We start from the raw sequence: 18179 nt of genomic DNA on the forward strand, positions 1-18179 counted from the left end.
ATTTTAGGTTTGGAAAGAATGGAAAAAAAATTATAATCAGATAATAATCAGATCATGTGATTTTCTATATAGAAAACTAGGGAATCTAGGCATAAAAACAATGGTGTAACAGAATTATTGCATTTAAGATAATTTTTAAAGTTGCATTTCTATGTAGTACACATATCATTGGCAATAGCAAAAAGATGGTATGGTGAAATCTAACAAAAGATGTATGGGACCAAATTAAATTAATTTCATAGGAAATTAAAAACCAAGACATTAAAGAGAAGGGTATGCTGTTTTCAAATACAGGAAACCTAATTTTTTTTTCTGTGACACCCTCCAGCAACACCCTAAATATTTTTAAAGTATAAAGTTTTCTCATTTGATTTATAGATGTTAAATGTAGTTCTGATTATTCTTTTTTTTAAAAATTTTTTTTTAATGTTTATTTATTTTTGAGACAGAAACAGAGCATGAATGGGGGAGTGGCAGAGAGAGAGGGAGACACAGAATCGGAAGCAGGCTCCGGGCTCTGAGCCATCAGCCCAGAGCCCAACACGGGGCTTGAACTCACGAACCGTGAGATCGTGACCTGAGCTGAAGTCGGACGCTCAACCGACTGAGCCACCCAGGCGCCCCTACTTCTTGACATTTGCTTCTAGAATTTATAAAGGATTGGTTATCATCTGAAAACCTGTTTATGCAATAGTGATATTAAAAAATTAAAGGGAAAACACCTTATGTCAATAGATGCACAAAAAGAGTAGCAAAACACTAAAGAAATAGGTAGGAGTCTCTTGCCTTACCTGGTATCAAGATTTAAAAGATAACATTATAGCTATGTATATAGAAGTATGTGATACTTACATATATATATGACAAAGTAAAAAATACGATGGAGGTTCAATTTAATATAGTATTCTAAGATTTAAAATAGTAATAGCTGGGGCGCCTGGGTGGCTCAGTCGGTTAAGCGTCTGACTTCAGCTCAGGTCATGATCTCACGGTTTGTGAGTTCGAGCCCGGTGTTGGGCTCTGTGCTGACAGCTCAGAGACTGGAGCCTGCTTTGGATTCCGTGTCTCCCTCTCTCTCTGCTCCTCCCCCACTCACACTCTGTCTCTCTCTCTCTCAAAAATAAACATACATTAAAAAAAATTAAAAAAAATAATAGCTGAAACAATCTTTGTTACTCTCTAGGTATAAGTATCCAAATTCCAGAATAAATGAGTAAAACTAGGTCATCAGGATTTCTGAGGATTTTATTTTTCAAGTGACACCAGTACAGTTTGAGTTTTCTGTGAATTTCTTTTAGTGATTTTACTAAAATCTCATACATGTCATCAAAATATTTTAATTTACAAAAATAGGAGTTAATTTAAAAAATGGGAACTGAGGAGCGTCTGGGTGGCTCAGTTGGTTAACATAGGACTCTTCATTTCAGATGTGGTCATGATCCTGGGGTGGTGGGATTGAGCCCTGCTTGGGGCTTTTCGCTTGGCTTGGGGCCTATTTAGGATTCTCTCTTTTTTCTCCCTCTTTCACTGTTCCTCTCCTACTTGTGCACGTGTGCTCTCTCTCAAAATAAATAAACATGAAAAGTTTATTTAAAAAAATAGGAACTGAAGTGAATGCTTTTTTACATTTCTGTGTTTTTTCACATCAGTTCTTTTATTTCCCCTTCCCCCTATTTATACAGAAACTCAACAGACAAAAATCTTCATTTTCCAGAACAGACATGATTTTTCACCTTCTATTTAAAAACTCTCAGGACTATAATAATTACTCTTTTTGGTCTAAGGACCCACAGATGAACACTGTCAGAGCCAAGTCTAGAGTCAAGATCTGGTTCCTTGTGCTTTTCCCAAATAACTGCATTGATTTTCCACCATTAGCAGTTGCTGTTTTTGTTCCACTTCTGTAGGATTAACGTAATCTTTCAAGAGTTACTGCTGAAATGTTGGGAAACTCAGATTTTAGGTGCTGTATCTTCAGGACACACACTTACAAAAACGTGTTCCCATTATTATGGTTTTTCTCAAGGGCCTATGTTTATTATTTCTAGGGCTAGAGTAGACCCTTGAATTAGCAATGATTCCATCCAGTTCCAAAGAGATACTTGCAAACACCACTGAGTAAACACCATGTAATTAGCTTATGTTAATAGAGCAAATAAACAAGACAAATCAGTAAAAACAGACTTGTAGATAGGAAAATCTAATGAGAACAACAACATTGATAAATTTAGGAAAAAGTAATTTTATTAGCAGATGATCTTAAGCTGCATGGATTTCTCCTTGATATGCAAACTGTTTTGTGGATAGATGTGTGTTTTTCTGAAGAGCAGATATGTAGCTTTTGTTAAATTATCAAAGGAGTCTTATTTTTAAAAGGTTAAGTATTTACGGTAATAGAGTGACAGTAGGGAAGGCATGTTGGCACAGTTTTAGTGAGGAGCAAGTGGTTATAAAAAAGGAAGAGAGGGATTCTATCTAGGAAAAACTGAAAAGTGAACAACATGTATTTCATTTCTGGACTTTCTGGTATCCTCTTTCTTCCCTTATGTTGTCTTTCCAAAGGAGATTCAGAAAGATTTCCTTTTTTTTTTTTTTTTGAGATTTATTCTTAAATAGGAAAAGCTCTGGATTTAAGATACTATAATTCCTTATTATTATTTAATGTTTATTTATTTTTGAGAGAGACAGAGACAGAGCTTGAGTGGGGGAGGGGCAGAGAGAGAGGGAGACCCAGAATCCGAAGCAGGCTCCAGGCTCTGAGCTGTCAGCACAGAGCCCGACGTGGTGCTCGAACCCACGGACCATGAGATAATGACCTGAGCTGAAGTTGGACTCCCAACCGACTCAGCCACCCAGGCGCCCCTATAATTCCTTTGTTTTAGTTCTGTGTCCAACTAGCTTCAAGTACCTATACCCAAACTCTCAGAGATTTTAGCTAGCAGACTTTGCCTTGCATTGGAATTTGGAAATACTCAGATTTTAGGTGCTGTTATCTTCATGACAAACATGTAAAAAACATGCTTCTCTGATTACGATTTGTATTTAATGTTTATTTTTAAGAGACAGAGCACAAGCAGGGGAGGGGCAGAGAGAGAGGGAGACACAAGATTCTGAGGCAGGTTCCAGGCTCTGAGCTGTCAGTACAGAGCCTGACACAGGGCTTGAACTCCTGATCTGTGAGATCATGACCTGAGCCGAAGTTGGATGCCCAACTGACTAAGCCACCTAGGCTCCCCTGATTATGATTTTTTTCATGCCTTTTTAATGTAGTTTCTTAGGTCTCCCTTCCTTCCTTCCTTCCTTCCTTCCTTCCTTCCTTCCTTCCTTCCTTCCTTCCTTCCTTCCTTCCTTCCTTTTTTCTTTATTTTCTTTTATCTCTTTTCTCCTTTTTTTTTCTTGTTTATTTATTTTGAGAAAGAGAGAATCCCAAGCAGACTCCATCCACACTGTCAGCACAGAACCTGATGCAGGGCTTAAACTCATGAACCATGAGATCATGACCTGAGTCGAAATCAAGAGTCAGGTGCTTAACTGTCTGAACCTTTTTTATCTATATTTTACCCATTTCTGAGGCGCCTGGGTGGCCCAGTTGGTTAAGCGTTGGACTTTGGCTCAGGACATGATTTTGCCATTCCTGGGTTCAAGCCCCCTACTGAGCTCTGTGCTGACAGCTCAGAGCCTGGAGCCTGCTTTGAATTCTGTGTCTCCCTTTCTGCCCCTCCCCCACTCACTCTCTCTCTTTCTCTCAAAAATATTTAAAAAATTATTTTACCCATTTCCTTAGTCTCACTTCTACTTCTTTTGATGGTCTTTGATTAGTATCCCAGCCTTACTCATCAATCCTTTGTGGCACATTTCATCTAACACTGCATTTTGGTTTCTAGACTCACAGTGTATTATCTATATGCTTGCATTTTTTTTTTTTTTTCTTTTACCTTCCTTAGGGTATGGACTGTGGTTTTCCTTTCTCTTCCTTTTGCTGCTGCTGTGGCATTCTGGTGAAATGGAAAGAACTAGAGTTATAGTCAGAAGATAGGAATCCTTTTTCAAGCTCCATTACTTATTATGCATGTTATGTTGCCAACTGATTCTTAATCTGATCCTGCCACTGAAACTCTGCGCTTGACTTTTTCCTAATCTGTAAAATGGAGCTAAAAAAGAAAATTGGCAAAACCCCCAACATCTTTAAACAGGAATGGTCCGTTGCAGTGCTCTAACACTACTGGACAATACTGTTGTCCTTTAGAACTTTACTGTCTTAGACATTCATGCCCTACTGGAATACCAACTTCTCTGCAGCTTTCTCTAACCAACCCTGCATCTTTGTTTTACTCCCTCAAGATTGAGATTGGGAGTATGTGATTACTGCATCTAGGTCTGCTCCCTTTGGCTTCTGTAGTGGGTCTTAGGTACTGCCTCCCGTCTCTCTCAGGATTCCTTCAGAAGAGGAAGAGTGTTTTGATACTAGGGAGCCCAAAAGACAAATAGCTACCTCATTCTTTTTTTTTTTTTCCTACCTCATTCATTTAATTCAGTTTTAGGCAGTTTCTTTCTTAATACCATTATTTTAATTTGTAATTCACTAATGACATATGATGTTGAACATCTTTTCATGGGGTTACTTGCTATCTGTAGATCTTCTTGGGTGAAGTATTTGTCAAGGTCTTTTGCCAATTTAAAATCAGGTACTGTGATTTCTTACTGTTGAGTTTTAGTGGTTCTTTGTGTATTTTGGATAACAGTCCTTTATGAGATATATCTTTTGCAAATACTTTTTTCCAGTCTGTGGCGGGCGTATCTTTTCTTTGTTTTGACATGGTTTTTCACAGAGCAGTTTTTAATTTACTGAAGTCCAGCCTGTCACTTACTTCTTTCATGAAATGTGCCTTTGTGTTGTGTCTGAAAAGTCATAATCATATCCAAGGTCATCTGGGTTTTCTCCTATGTTATCTTCTAGTTTTCCATACAGATCTGTGATCCATTTTGAGTTAATTTTTGTGAAGGTCTGTCTCTAGATTTAAAAAAAAAATTTTTTTTTAATGTTTATTAAAAAAAATTTTTTTTTAATGTTTATTTATTTTTGAGACAGAGAGAGACAGAGCATGAACAGGAGCGAGTCTGAGAGAGAGGGAGACACAGAATCTGAAATAGGCTCCGGGCTACGAGCTGTCAGCACAGAGCCCGATGCGGGGCTCGAACCCACGGACCGCGAGATCATGACCTGGGCCGAAGTTGGACGCTCAACCAACTGAGCAACCCAGGCACCCCTTAATGTTTATTTTAGAGAGAGAAAGAGCACAAGTTGGGGAGGGGCAAAGAGAGAGAGGGGGACACAGAATCAGAAGCAGGCTCCAGGCTCTGAGCTGTCAGCTCAGAGCCCGGCATGAGGCTTGAACTCATGAACTGCAAGACCATGACCTGAGCTGAAGTGGGAAGCTTAACCAACTGAGCCTCGCAGGCGCCCCTAGAATTTTTTTTTTTTTTTTTTTTTTTTTGGATGTACATGTCCATTTGTTACAGCATCATTTGTTGAAAAGGCTGTTGTCGGGGCGCCTGGGTGGCTCAGTCAGTTAAGCGGCCGACTTCGGCTCAGGTCATGATCTCACAGTCCGTGAGTTCAAGCCCCGCGTCCGGCTCTGTGCTGACGGCTCAGAGCCTGGAGCCTGTTTCGGATTCTGTGTCTCCCTCTCTCTGACCCTCCCCTGTTCATGCTCTGTCTCTCCCTGTCTCAAAAATAAATAAAAATGTTAAAAAAAATTTTTTTTGAAAAGGCTGTTGTTGTTCCATTGTATTGCCTTTGCTCCTCTGTCAAAGATTAGTTGACTTGGGCACCTGGCTAGCTAAGTTGGTGGAGTATGCGATTCTTGGGCTTGTAAGTTTGAGCCTCATATTGGGTGTAGAGGTTGCTTAAAAATAAAATGAAAAAAAAAAAAAAAGATGACTATATTTATGTGGGTCTATTTCTGGTGTCTGTCCTGTTCGATTGATCTATTTGTCTATTCTTTCACTAAAACCATACTGTCTGGATTACTATTAGCTTTATACTAAGTCTTGAAAGTTGGATAGTATCAGTCTTGAACTTCAATATAGAGTTGACTGTTCTGGGTCTTCTGGCTTTCCATAGAAACTTCATAATGAGTTTTTCCATATCTACAAGATAACTTGCTGGGATTTTGATTAGGAATGTATTGAATCTGTAGGTCAAGTTGGAAAGAACTGACATCTTGATATTAAGGCTTTATATCCATGAGTATGGATTATTTCTCTAATTACTTCTGCTTTAATATCTTTGATCAGAGTTGGGTAGTTTTCCTCATACAGATCTTGTACTTCTTTTGTTAGATTTATACCTAAGTATTTAATTTTTTTTGGGTGCTAATGTAAATGAAAATGTGTATGTGTGTGTGTGTGTGTGTGTGTGTTTTAATTTATTTGTTTTTAAGAAGGCTCTACACCCAATGTGGATCTTACACTCACAATCCCAAGATCAACAGTTGCTTGCTCTACAGACTAAGCCAGCCCCTTTTGTACAGTTTTATTTATTAACATTTATTTATTATTGAGAGACAGCATTAGCATGGGAGGGGCAGAGAGAGGGGGAGACACAGAATCCCAAGCAGGCTTTAGGCTCTGAGCTGTCATCAGAGCCTGAGAAGGGGCTCGAACTCACAAACCGCAAGATCATGACCTGAGCCAAAGTCAGATGCTTAACTGAGCCACTTAGGTGCTCCTATTTTTTTATTTTTTAAGTAAACTCTGTACCGCTCACGGGGCTCAAACTCATGACCCCAAGATTAAGCGTCACACGTTCCTACTGACAGAGGAACCTCCTTTGCTTTCCTCCCTTATGTATGGAGGAACCTCCATACTGTTTTCCACAGTGGCTGCACCAGTTTGCATTCCCACCAGCAATGCAAAAGAGATCCTCTTTCTCCACATCCTCACCAACATCTGTTGTTGCCTGAGTTGTTTATGTTAGCCCTTCTGACGGGTGTGAGGTGGTATCTCGTTGTGGTTTGAATTGTATTTTCCTGATGATGATTGGTGTTGAGCATTTTTTCATGTGTTGGTTTGCCATCTGGATGTCTTCTTTGGAGAAGTGTCTATTCATGTCTTTTGCCCATTTCTTCACTGGATTATTTGTTTTTTGGGTGTTGAGTTTGATAAGTTCTTTATAGATTTTGGATACTAACCCTTCATCTGATATGTCATTTGCAAACATCTTTTCCCATTCTGTCAGTTGCCTTTTAGTTTTGCTGATTGTTTCCTTCACTGTGCAGAAGCTTTTTATTTTGATGAGGTCCCAATAGTTCATTTTTGCTTTTGTTTCCTTTGCCTCTGGAGAGGTGTTGAGTAAGAAGTTGCTGCAGCTGAGGTCAAAGAGGTTTTTGCCTGCTTTCTCCTCGAGGATTTTGATGACTTCCTGTCTTATGTTGAGGTCTTTCATCCATTTTGAGTTTATTTTTGTGTATAGTGTAAGAAAGTGGTCCAGGTTCATTCTTCTGCATGTCTCTGTCCAGTTTTCCCAGCACACTTGCTGAAGAGACTGTCTTTATTCCATTGGATATTCTTTCCTGCTTTGTCAAAGATTAGTTGGCCATACGTTTGTGGGTCCATTTCTGGGTTCTCTATTCTGTTCCATTGATCTGAGTATATGTTTTTGTGCCAACTACATGTACAATTTTAAGTGTTGATATGTTTTGAGAGAGAAAGAGAGAGTGTGCATGTGCTCTCAAGTAGGGGAGGGGCAGATAGAGGGAGAGAGAGAATCCCAAGCAGGCTCCACACTGTCAGCACAGAGCCTGATGTGTGGGGTACAATCCCATGAACCCAGAGATCACTACCTGAGCCAAAACTAAGAATCAGATGTCCAACCAATGTAGCCACCCAGGTGCCCCCTACATGTACAATTGTATTTATTTACTTATTAAAAAATTTTTTTCTAAATGTTTGCTTATTTTTGAGAGAGGTAGAATGCAAGCAGGGGAATGGCAGAGAGAGACACAGAATCCAAAGCAGGCTCCAGGCTGTGAGCTGTCAGTACAGAGCTTGACTTGGGGCCCCAACTCCCGAACCATTAGTGACCCGAGCCAAAGGCGGAAGCTTAACCTACTGAGCCACCCAGATGCGCCCCTACATGTACAATTTTAAATGTGGATTCTTGATTTCTTAATACTGTGTTTTGAGATTTCTTCTTAGTCATTTATTAGTCTTACACATGTTTTGCAAATATTTCCTCCTAATCTATGGCTTGCCTTTTTAACAGTGACTTTTGAGGAATACGTTTCAAATTTTAAGTCTAGTCCATCCATTTTTTTTAATGCTTTTAAACTTAATGCTTTTTGTATTCAAGAAATTTTTGACAATCCCAAGATTGCTAAGATTTTGTTTTCTCCTAGAGGTTTTATAGTTTTAGCTCTTCCATTTAGTTCTATTCCTGATTCATTTCAAGTTAAGTTTCGCATGTGGTGTGAGGTAAGGACAATATATATTGTTTTATTCATATATTTCATATATATTTCCATTTTACTTCATTGATCTCTATTTTTATGCCAGTGCTACACTATCTTGATTACTGTAGCTTTACAGTAAGTCTTAGATTAAATTAAACTGTTAAAAAAATTATTGGGAAGAGGAATTGATGTAGACTACAAGGGGCAGTCCAGTGGGAGACACTTTGATTCAGTAAAAATAGATTTTAGCATTAAGTGCTGCCTGAGAATGGAGAGGATCTTGTAAAGAGATACTGGATCACCCATGTCTTGGAAAATATTAAGGAGTGCTAGGATGTCAGCTAAGGTTGAAGCTTTCAGTTGTAATGTAGAACAAGGAGAGTGGCAGATCTGTACCCTCAAGTATCCTTACCAGGCACTGTCTTGAAATTTCCTTTTATTCTCCTCCCATCCCTATGTACTTAGTCCTAATCATCATTGATAGAAAAATGTTGGTGCTTACTGGAACTTAGCAGATTTCCTCCATATGTGTGGTCTTTGACCTTTCCTAGAAGTTGGCATGCTGCAATCCTAATGTGGGATACTTTGTTTTGCAGTTCTGCACTGATGTTTTGTAAACAGCTCTTTGTGATCATTTGGATGGGAGCTTCTCTTGTTATCTGTTTATTCCCAGCAAGAAATTACTTCTCACCCTTGTTTAAAGTCTCTTGTCCAGGGGTGCCTGGGTGCCTCAGTCGGTTAATCGTCCGACTTCAGCTCAGGTCATGATCTCACGGTCTGTGGGTTCAAGCCCTGTGTCGGGCTCTGTGCCGACAGCTCAGAGCCTGGAGCCTGCTTCAGATTCTGTGTCTCCCTCTCTCTCTGACCCTCCCTCGTTCATGCTTTGTCTCTCTCTGTCTCAAAAATAAATAAACGTTAAAAAAAAAAAAAAGTCTCCTGTCCAAATCTAGCTTCTTGAGCTCTTCTTTAGGCATGAATGGAATGGAGGGAGTTTGTGTGATGGGCTTTAAATAAGAAACCTCTATAATTTAAACCTTAGAGGGGGCGCCTGGGTGGCGCAGTCGGTTAAGCGTCCGACTTTAGCCAGGTCACGATCTCGCGGTCCGTGAGTTCGAGCCCCGCGTCAGGCTCTGGGCTGATGGCTCAGAGCCTGGAGCCTGTTTCCGATTCTGTGTCTCCCTCTCTCTCTGCCCCTCCCCCGTTCATGCTCTGTCTCTCTCTGTCCCAAAAATAAATAAACGTTTGAAAAAAAAAAAATTTAAACCTTAGATATGCCACATGAAACTGGTTGCCTGCCATAGGAGTAATTTAGTTTACCTCTTCCTCAAGAGACTGTAAGAGATTTCTGCATTGAGGATGGGATTAGATTGGATGACTTTTTGTTTGTTTGTTTTGATGGTGGGAAAGTTTATTTATTTTTTTTCAATATATGAAATTTATTGTCAAATTGGTTTCCATACAACACCCAGTGCTCATCCCAAAAGGTGCCCTCCTCAATACCCATCACCCACCCTTCCCTCCCTCCTACCCCCCATCAACCCTCAGTTTGTTCTCAGTTTTTAAGAGTCTCTTATGCTTTGTCTCTCTCCCACTCTAACCTCTTTTTTTCCTTCCCCTCCCCCATGGGTTTCTGTTAAGTTTCTCAGGATCCACATAAGAGTGAAAACATATGGTATCTGTCTTTCTCTGTATGGCTTATTTCACTTAGCATCACACTCTCTAGTTCCATCCACGTTGCTACAAAGGGCCATATTTCATTCTTATTGCCACGTAGTACTCCATTGTGTATATAAACCACAATTTCTTTATCCATTCATCAGTTGATGGACATTTAGGCTCTTTCCATAATTTGGCTATTGTTGAGAGTGCTGCTATAAACATTGGGGTACAAGTGCCCCTGTGCATCAGTACTCCTGTATCCCTTGGGTAAATTCCTAGCAGTGCTACTGCTGGGTCATAGGGTAGGTCTATTTTTAATTTTCTGAGGAACCTCCACACTGTTTTCCAGAGTGGCTGCACCAATTTGCATTCCCACCAACAGTGCAAGAGGGTTCCCGTTTCTCCACATCCTCTCCAGCATCTATAGTCTCCTGATTTGTTCATTTTGGCCACTCTGACTGGCGTGAGGTGATACCTGAGTGTGGTTTTGATTTGTATTTCCCTGATAAGGATCGACGCTGAACATCTTTTCATGTGCCTGTTGGCCATCCGGATGTCTTCTTGAGAGAAGTGTCTATTCATGTTTTCTGCCCATTTCTTCACTGGGTTATTTGTTTTTCGGGTGTGGAGCTTGGTGAGCTCTTTATAGATTTTGGATACTAGCCCTTTGTCCGATGTGTCATTTGCAAATATCTTTTCCCATTCCGTTGGTTGTCTTTTAGTTTTGTTGGTTGTTTCCTTTGCTGTGCAGAAGCTTTTTATCTTCATAAGGTCCCAGTAATTCACTTTTGCTTTTAATTCCCTTGCCTTTGGGGATGTGTCGAGTAAGAGATTGCTACGGCTGAGGTCAGAGAGGTCTTTCCCTGCTTTCTCCTCTAAGGTTTTGATGATTTCCTGTCTCACATTCAGGTCCTTTATCCATTTTGAGTTTATTTTTGTGAATGGTGTGAGAAAGTGGTCTAGTTTCAACCTTCTGCATGTTGCTGTCCAGTTCTCCCAGCACCATTTGTTAAAGAGACTGTCTTTTTTCCATTGGATGTTCTTTCCTGCTTTGTCAAAGATGAGCTGGCCATACGTTTGTGGGTCTAGTTCTGGGGGGTTTCTATTCTATTCCATTGGTCTGTGTGTCTGTTTTTGTGCCAACCCAGCACCATTTGTTAAAGAGACTATTTTTTCCATTGGATGTTCTTTCCTGCTTTGTCAAAGATTAGTTGGCCATATGTTTGTGGGTCTAGTTCTGGGGTTTCTATTCTATTCCATTGGTCTATGTGTCTGTTTTTGTGCCAATACCATGCTGTCTTGATGATGACAGCTTTGTAGTAGAGGCTAAAGTCTGGGATTGTGATGCCTCCTGCTTTGGTCTTCTTCTTCAAAATTACTTTGGCTATTGGGGGCCTTTTGTGGTTCCATATGAATTTTAGGATTGCTTGTTCTAGCTTCGAGAAGAATGCTGGTGCAATTTTGATTGGGATTGCACTGAATGTGTAGATGGCTTTGGATAGTATTGACATTTTGACAATATTTATTCTTCCAATCCATGAGCAGGGAATGTTTTTCCATTTCTTTATATCTTCTTCAATTTCCTTCGTAAGCTTTATATAGTTTTCAGCATACAGATCTTTTACATCTTTGGTTAGATTTATTCCTAGGTATTTTATGCTTCTTGGTGCAATTGTGAATGGGATCAGTTTCTTTATTTGTCTTTCTGTTGCTTCATTATTAGTGTATAAGAATGCAACTGATTTCTGTACATTGATTTTGTATCCTGCGACTTTGCTGAATTCATGTATCAGTTCTGGCAGGCTTTTGGTGGAGTCTATCGGATTTTCCATGTATAATATCATGTCATCTGCAAAAAGTGAAAGCTTGACTTCATCTTTGCCAATTTGGATGCCTTTGATTTCCTTTTGTTGTCTGATTGCTGATGCTAGAACTTCCAACACTGTTAAACAACAAGTGAGAGTGGACATCCCTGTCGTGTCCCGACCTCAGGGAAAAAGCTCTCAGTTTTTCCCCATTGAGGATGATGTTAGATGTGGGCTTTTCATAAATGGCTTTGATGATGTTTAAGTATGTTCCTTCTATCCCGACTTTCTTGAGGGTTTTAATTAAAAAAGTTTGCTGAATTTTGTCAAATGCCTTTTTGCATCGATTGACAGGATCATATGGTTCTTTTCTTTTATTAATGTGATGTATCACGTTGATTGATTTGCGAATGTTGAACCAGCCCTGCATCCCAGGAATGAATCCCACTTGATCATGGTGAATAATTCTTTTTATATGCCGTTGAATTCGATTTGCTAGTATCTTATTGAGAATTTTTGCATCCATATTCATCAGGGATATTGGCCTGTAGTTCTCTTTTTTTTGCTGGGTCTCTGTCTGGTTTAGGAATCAAAGTAATACTGACTTCAAAAAATGAGTCTGGAAGTTTTCCTTCCCTTTCTATTTTTTGGAATAGCTTGAGAAGGATAGATATTATCTCTGCTTTAAACGTCTGGTAGAACTCCCCTGGGAAGCCATCTGGTCCTGGACTCTTATTTGTTGGGAGATTTTTGATAACTGATTCAATTTCTTCACTGGTATGGGTCTGTTCAAGCTTTCTATTTCCTCCTGATTGAGTTTTGGAAGCGTGTGGGTGTTTAGGAATTTGTCCATTTCTTCCAGGTTGTCCAATTTGTTGGCATATAATTTTTCATAGTATTCCCTGATAATTGCTTGTATCTCTGAGGGATTGGTTGTAATAATTCCATTTTCATTCATGATTTTATCTATTCGGGTCATCTCCCTTTTCTTTTTGAGAAGCCTGGCTAGAGGTTTGTCAATTTTGTTTATTTTTTCAAAAAACCAACTCTGGGCTTCATTGATCTGCTCTACAGTTTTTTTAGATTCTATATTGTTTATTTCTGCTCTGACCTTTATTATTTCTCTTCTTCTTCTGGGTTTGGGGTGTCTTTGCTGTTCTATTTCCTTTAGGTGTGCTGTTAGATTTTATATTTGGGCTTTTTCTTGTTTCTTGAGATAGGCCTGGATTGCAATGTATTTTCCTCTCAGGACTGCCTTCGCTGCATCCCAAAGCGTTTGGATTGTTGTATTTTCATTCTCGTTTGTTTCCATATATTTTTTAGTTTCTTCTCTAATTGCCTCGTTGACCCATTCATTCTTTAGTAGTGTGTTCTTTAACCTCCATGCTTTTGGAGGTTTCTAGACTTTTTCCTATGGTTGATTTCAAGCTTCATAGCATTGTGGTCTGAAAGTATGCATGGTATGATCTCAATTCTTGTATACTGATGAAGGGCTGTTTTGTGACCCAGTATGTGATCTATCTTGGAGAATGTTCCATGTGCACTCGAGAAGAAAGTATATTCTGTTGCTTTGGGATGCAGAGTTCTAAATATATCTGTCAAGTCCATCTGATCCAATGGATCATTCAGGGCCCTTGTTTCTTTATTGACCGTGTGTCTAGATGATCTATCCATTTCTGTAAGCGGGGTGTTAAAGTCCCCTGCAATTACCACATTCTTATCAATAACGTGGCTTGTGTTTGTGAGTAATTGTTTTATTTATTTGGGGGCTCCCATATTTGGCGCATAGACATTTATAATTGTTAGCTCTTCCTGATGGATAGACCCTGTAATTATTATATAATGCCCTTCTTCCTCTCTTGTTATAGCCTTTAATTTAAAGTCTAGTTTGTCTGATATAAGTATGGCTACTCCAGCTTTCTTTTGACTTCCAGTAGCATGATAAATAGTTCTCCATCCCCTCACTTTCAATCTGAAGGTATCCTCAGGTCTAAAATGAGTCTCTTGTAGACAGCAAATAGATGGGTCTTGTTTTTTTTTATCCATTCTGATACTCTATGTCTTTTGGTTGGCGCATTTAGTCCATTTACATTCAGTGTTATTATAGAAAGATACGGGTTTAGAGTCATTGTGATGTCTGTAGGTTTCATGCTTGTAGCGATGTCTCTGGTACTTTGTCTCACAGGATCCCCCTTAGGATCTCTTGTAGGGCTAGTTTAGTGGTGACGAATTCCTTCAGTTTTTGTTTGTTTGGGAAAACCTTTATCTCTCCTTCTATTCTAAATGACAGACTTGCTGGATAAAGCATTCTCGGCTGTCTATTTTTTCTGTTCATCACATTGAAGATTTCCTGCCATTCCTTTCTGGCCTGCCAAGTTTCAGTAGAGAGATGGGTCAGGAGTCTTATAGGTCTCCCTTTATATGTTAGAGCGTGTTATCCCTAGCTGCTTTCAGAATTTTCTCTTTATCCTTGTATTTTGCCAGTTTCACTATGATATGTTGTGCAGAAGATCGATTCAAGTTACGTCTGAAGTGAGTTCTCTGTGCCTTTTGGATTTCAATGCCTTTTTCCTTCCCCAGATCAGGGAAGTTCTCAGCTATTTTTTCTTCAAGTACACCTTCAGCACCTTTCCCTCTCTCTTCCTCCTCTGGAATACCCATATATGTAGATTATTTCTCTTTAGTGCATCACTTAGTTCTCTAATTTTCCCCTCATACTCCTGGATTTTTTAATCTTTTTCTCAGCTTCCTCTTTTCCATAATTTTATCTTCTAGTTCACCTATTCTCTCCTCTGCCTCTTCAATCCGAGCCGTGGTCGTCTCCATTTTATTTTGCAGTTCATTGATAGCATTTTTTAGCTCCTCCTGACTGTTCCTTAATCCCTTGATCTCTGTAGCAAGAGATTCTCTGCTGTCCTCTATACTGTTTTCAAGCCCAGCGATTAATTTTATGACTATTATTCTCAGTTCACTTTCTGTTATATTATTTAAATCCTTCTTGATCAGTTCGTTAGCTGTTGTTATTTCCTGGAGATTCTTTTGAGGGGAATTCTTCCGTTTAGTCATTTTGAATAGTCCCTGGAGTGGTGCAGAACTGCAGGGTACTTCCCCTGTGCTGTCTTGAATAATTTGCATTGGTGGGCGGGGCCACAATCAGACCTGACGTCTGCCCCCAGCCCACTGCTGGGGCCACAGTCAGACTGGTGTGTACCTTCTCTTCCCCTCTCCTAGGGGTGGGATTCACTGTGGGGTGGGGTGGCTCGTCTGGGCTACTTGCACACTGCCAGGCTTGTGGTGCTGGGGATCTGGCGTATTCGCTGGGGTGGATCGGCAAGGTGCACAGGGGCGGGAGGGGCAGGCTCAGCTAGCTTTTCCTTCAGTGATCCGCTTTGGGAGGGGCTCTGCGGCACCAGGAGGGAGTCAGACCCGCCAGAGGGATGGATCCCCAGAAGCACGGCTTTGGGTGTTTGTGCGGAGCAAGCAAGTTCCCTGGCAGGAACTGGTTCCCTTTGGGATTTTGGCTGGGGGATGTGCAAAGGAGATGGCACTGGTGAGCCCCTTTGTTTCCCACCAAACTGCAGTCTGTTGTCCGGGGCTCAACAACTCCCTCTCCCGTTGTCCTCCAGCCCTCCCGTTCTCTGAGCAAAGCTGTTAACTTAAAACCTTCCAGATGTTAAGTCCTGCTTGCTGTCGGAACACACTCCTTCTGGCCCCTCCGCTTTTGCAAGCCAGACTTGGGGCCTCTGCTTGGCCGGTGGGCTGCCCACCCCCTCCTCCCACCCCCCGGGGCTCCCTTCCGCCATTCCGTGTAGTGTGCACCGCCTCTCCTCCCTTCCTACCCTCTTCCGTGGGCCTCTCGTCTGTGCTTGGCTCCAGATAATCCGTTCTGCTAAGTCTTCTGGTGGTTTTCTGGGTTATTTAGGCAGGTGTAGGTGGAATCTAAGTGATCAGCAGGACCTGGTGGGCCCAGCGTCCTCTTACGCCGTCATCTTCCCTCAATCCTAGATTGGATGGCTTTTAAAGGTCCTTGTAACTCTCTGCCTTCAAGCTTTGGTCAGCAGTCCCAGCTTCTTTTCTCTTAGACTTAGAGTTATAAATCTAGTTCTAACTCTAACTTTGGCATATAGTAGGTGCTCAAGAAACATTGGTTCAGTAAATGACTTTGCAGAAAGTCTTCATGGTGTCTTCTTTTTTTCTCTTGCAGTTAAAAGAGCCAAATTCCAGGGTTCACCAGGTAAGGCCAGCCTTTAATTATTATGTCTTTTCCTTTCATACTTTGTCTCATTTAAAAACGATCTTTTAAACAATCATTAATTTCATTTAATTCATTGATTAGATTAAGAAAATAATTTAAATTATTAACAATCAATATGGAGAGATATTGGTCAGGGGGTGTAAAGTTTCAGTTATGCAAGATGAATAATTTCTGGAGATTTAATGTACAATATCAGTGTGTTCATAATTAACGAGTGCTATATACTTGAAATTTGCTAAGAGGATAGATCCCAAGTTGTTATTGATCATATACACATACACATTTGAAAATTGTGATTATGTGAGATGTGATGAATATATTAATCGGCTTGATTATGATGATTATTTCACAATGTATATGTATATCAAATCATCAAGTTGTACACCTTAAATACATACAATTTTAAGTTGCCAATTATACCTCAGTAAAGCTGGAACAAAAATCAGTGCTGTTGTAAAACTTTAAAGAGATCTGTCTATATACCTATTTAGTGAAAACTTAGTCCCCATATCTCTTGGCCAACTCAGTTCTACTTCTCAGTAGTAATTATTTGGAGGTTTGTGTATACCTTTTCAGATTTTTTTGTGTGTATATGCATGTTTAAATAAATAGTTAACTTTGTGCAACCTTTTATTCAAACAACACATCATGAAAATAAGTTGTTTAGAATTTTGTTGTAAATTTGTACCTGAGTTTCCTGATTGATGAATATTTAGTTGTTTCCAGTTTTTGCTATTATAAGAAATACATGTTTTTGTGCATATATCAGTGTTTGCTTTTGCAAATGTATCTGTATGCTAGAGTCCAGAAGCAGAGAATTGCTAGGCTGGAGGTATGCATTTTTTAAAAATTTGGTAGCTGCTGCCAAATTTCACTTAATGAAAGTTTTGGGGAGATTATACTCAGGCCAAAAGTATATAAACGTTTATCCAAATCCTTACAAAGATTCAGTAATATGGAACTTTTTAATCTTTGCCCATTAGAAGGTGAGAATAGTATTTACAGGTTTTAATATACATTTCCTTAATTGTGAATGCTAAGTTAGAGGGACTTAATCGTGGTTGCTGCTGGGGAAAAGGGAAGGTACTGGGGATTACTAGGAAAAAATTCATGACTGGGAACCCATGGGAATCTGAAAAGCCAAACCTTGGGTACAACAGGAACTAAAAGAGTCTCTGAGCCTACTCCAGTCTCCACTAGCTAAATCTCTTTTCTTTCTGAGAATCTGTTCTGTTTTCCTTTCTCTTCTACCTGTCTTTCTATGCTTACCTTTTTTGCACACAGCCCATAATGGTTGCTCCAGTGGAATATATATGCCTCTCCGACAACCATCAGTTGTCACTATTTCTTTGTTTTCCCTATTTAAAATCGTGTGAGAGGGAATTGGATTGTTTTCAGTTTTTTGCCAGTTCATGGATTGACTGCTTTTGAGTGGCATCTAAACCTGCTCTGATCAGCTATGATTGGATGTGGGGAGTAGAATACAGAATCATATGATAGAAAACATAGCTCAGTGGTCTACGACACTGCTACTGGATATGTATGGGAATCTCTTATGTGGGTGGGCTTGCCTCCTCATAATAAAGTATAATTCTGGTAAACTTTCCATATCTAAGTATAGAGCTATATGATTTTTTAATGATTTCATAAGGATTTAATAGTAGTCATAATTAAAATTTTTTAAATTAATGTTTATTTATTTTGAGAGAGAGGGAGAGCATGGGCATGCAAGAGGGAGTGCACAAGTGGGGAGGGGCGGAGAGAGAGGAAGAGAGGGAATCCTAAGCAGATTCTGAACTGTGAGCGCAGGGCCCAATGTGGGGCTTGATTGCATGAACTGTGAGATGATGACCTGAGCCAATTGCAAGAGTTGGACCCTCAACTGACTGAGTCACCCAGGTGTCCTAGTCATAATATTTAAAATGGCTATGATTTGGGGCGCCTGGGTGGCTCAGTCGGTTAAGCGGCCAACTTCAACTCAGGTCATGATCTCGCGGTCCCTGAGTT

General features: G+C 40.0%; 1 protein-coding gene across 13 annotated transcripts in view; it reads left to right on the forward strand.

Annotated features, from left to right (window-relative positions):
• Window positions 1–18179, forward strand: part of UNC13B (unc-13 homolog B) — a 258065-nt gene that overhangs the window by 62068 nt on the left and 177818 nt on the right. For all 13 annotated transcript variants that reach the window (XR_015242813.1, XM_086683436.1, XM_086683438.1 and 10 more), the window contains one exon: window positions 16122–16151. Coding sequence is in view for 11 of the 13 variants with exons in the window: in XM_086683436.1 (XP_086539562.1) it covers window positions 16122–16151 (30 nt within the window). In the remaining 2 variants the exon portion in view is untranslated. Of the gene's footprint in view, window positions 1–16121; window positions 16152–18179 lie in introns of those variants that run through there.

This window comes from Puma concolor, chromosome D4 (genome assembly GCF_028749965.1).
Source record: "Puma concolor isolate L17-30 chromosome D4, mPumCon1.1.hap2, whole genome shotgun sequence".
Lineage (NCBI taxonomy): Eukaryota > Metazoa > Chordata > Mammalia > Carnivora > Felidae > Puma > Puma concolor.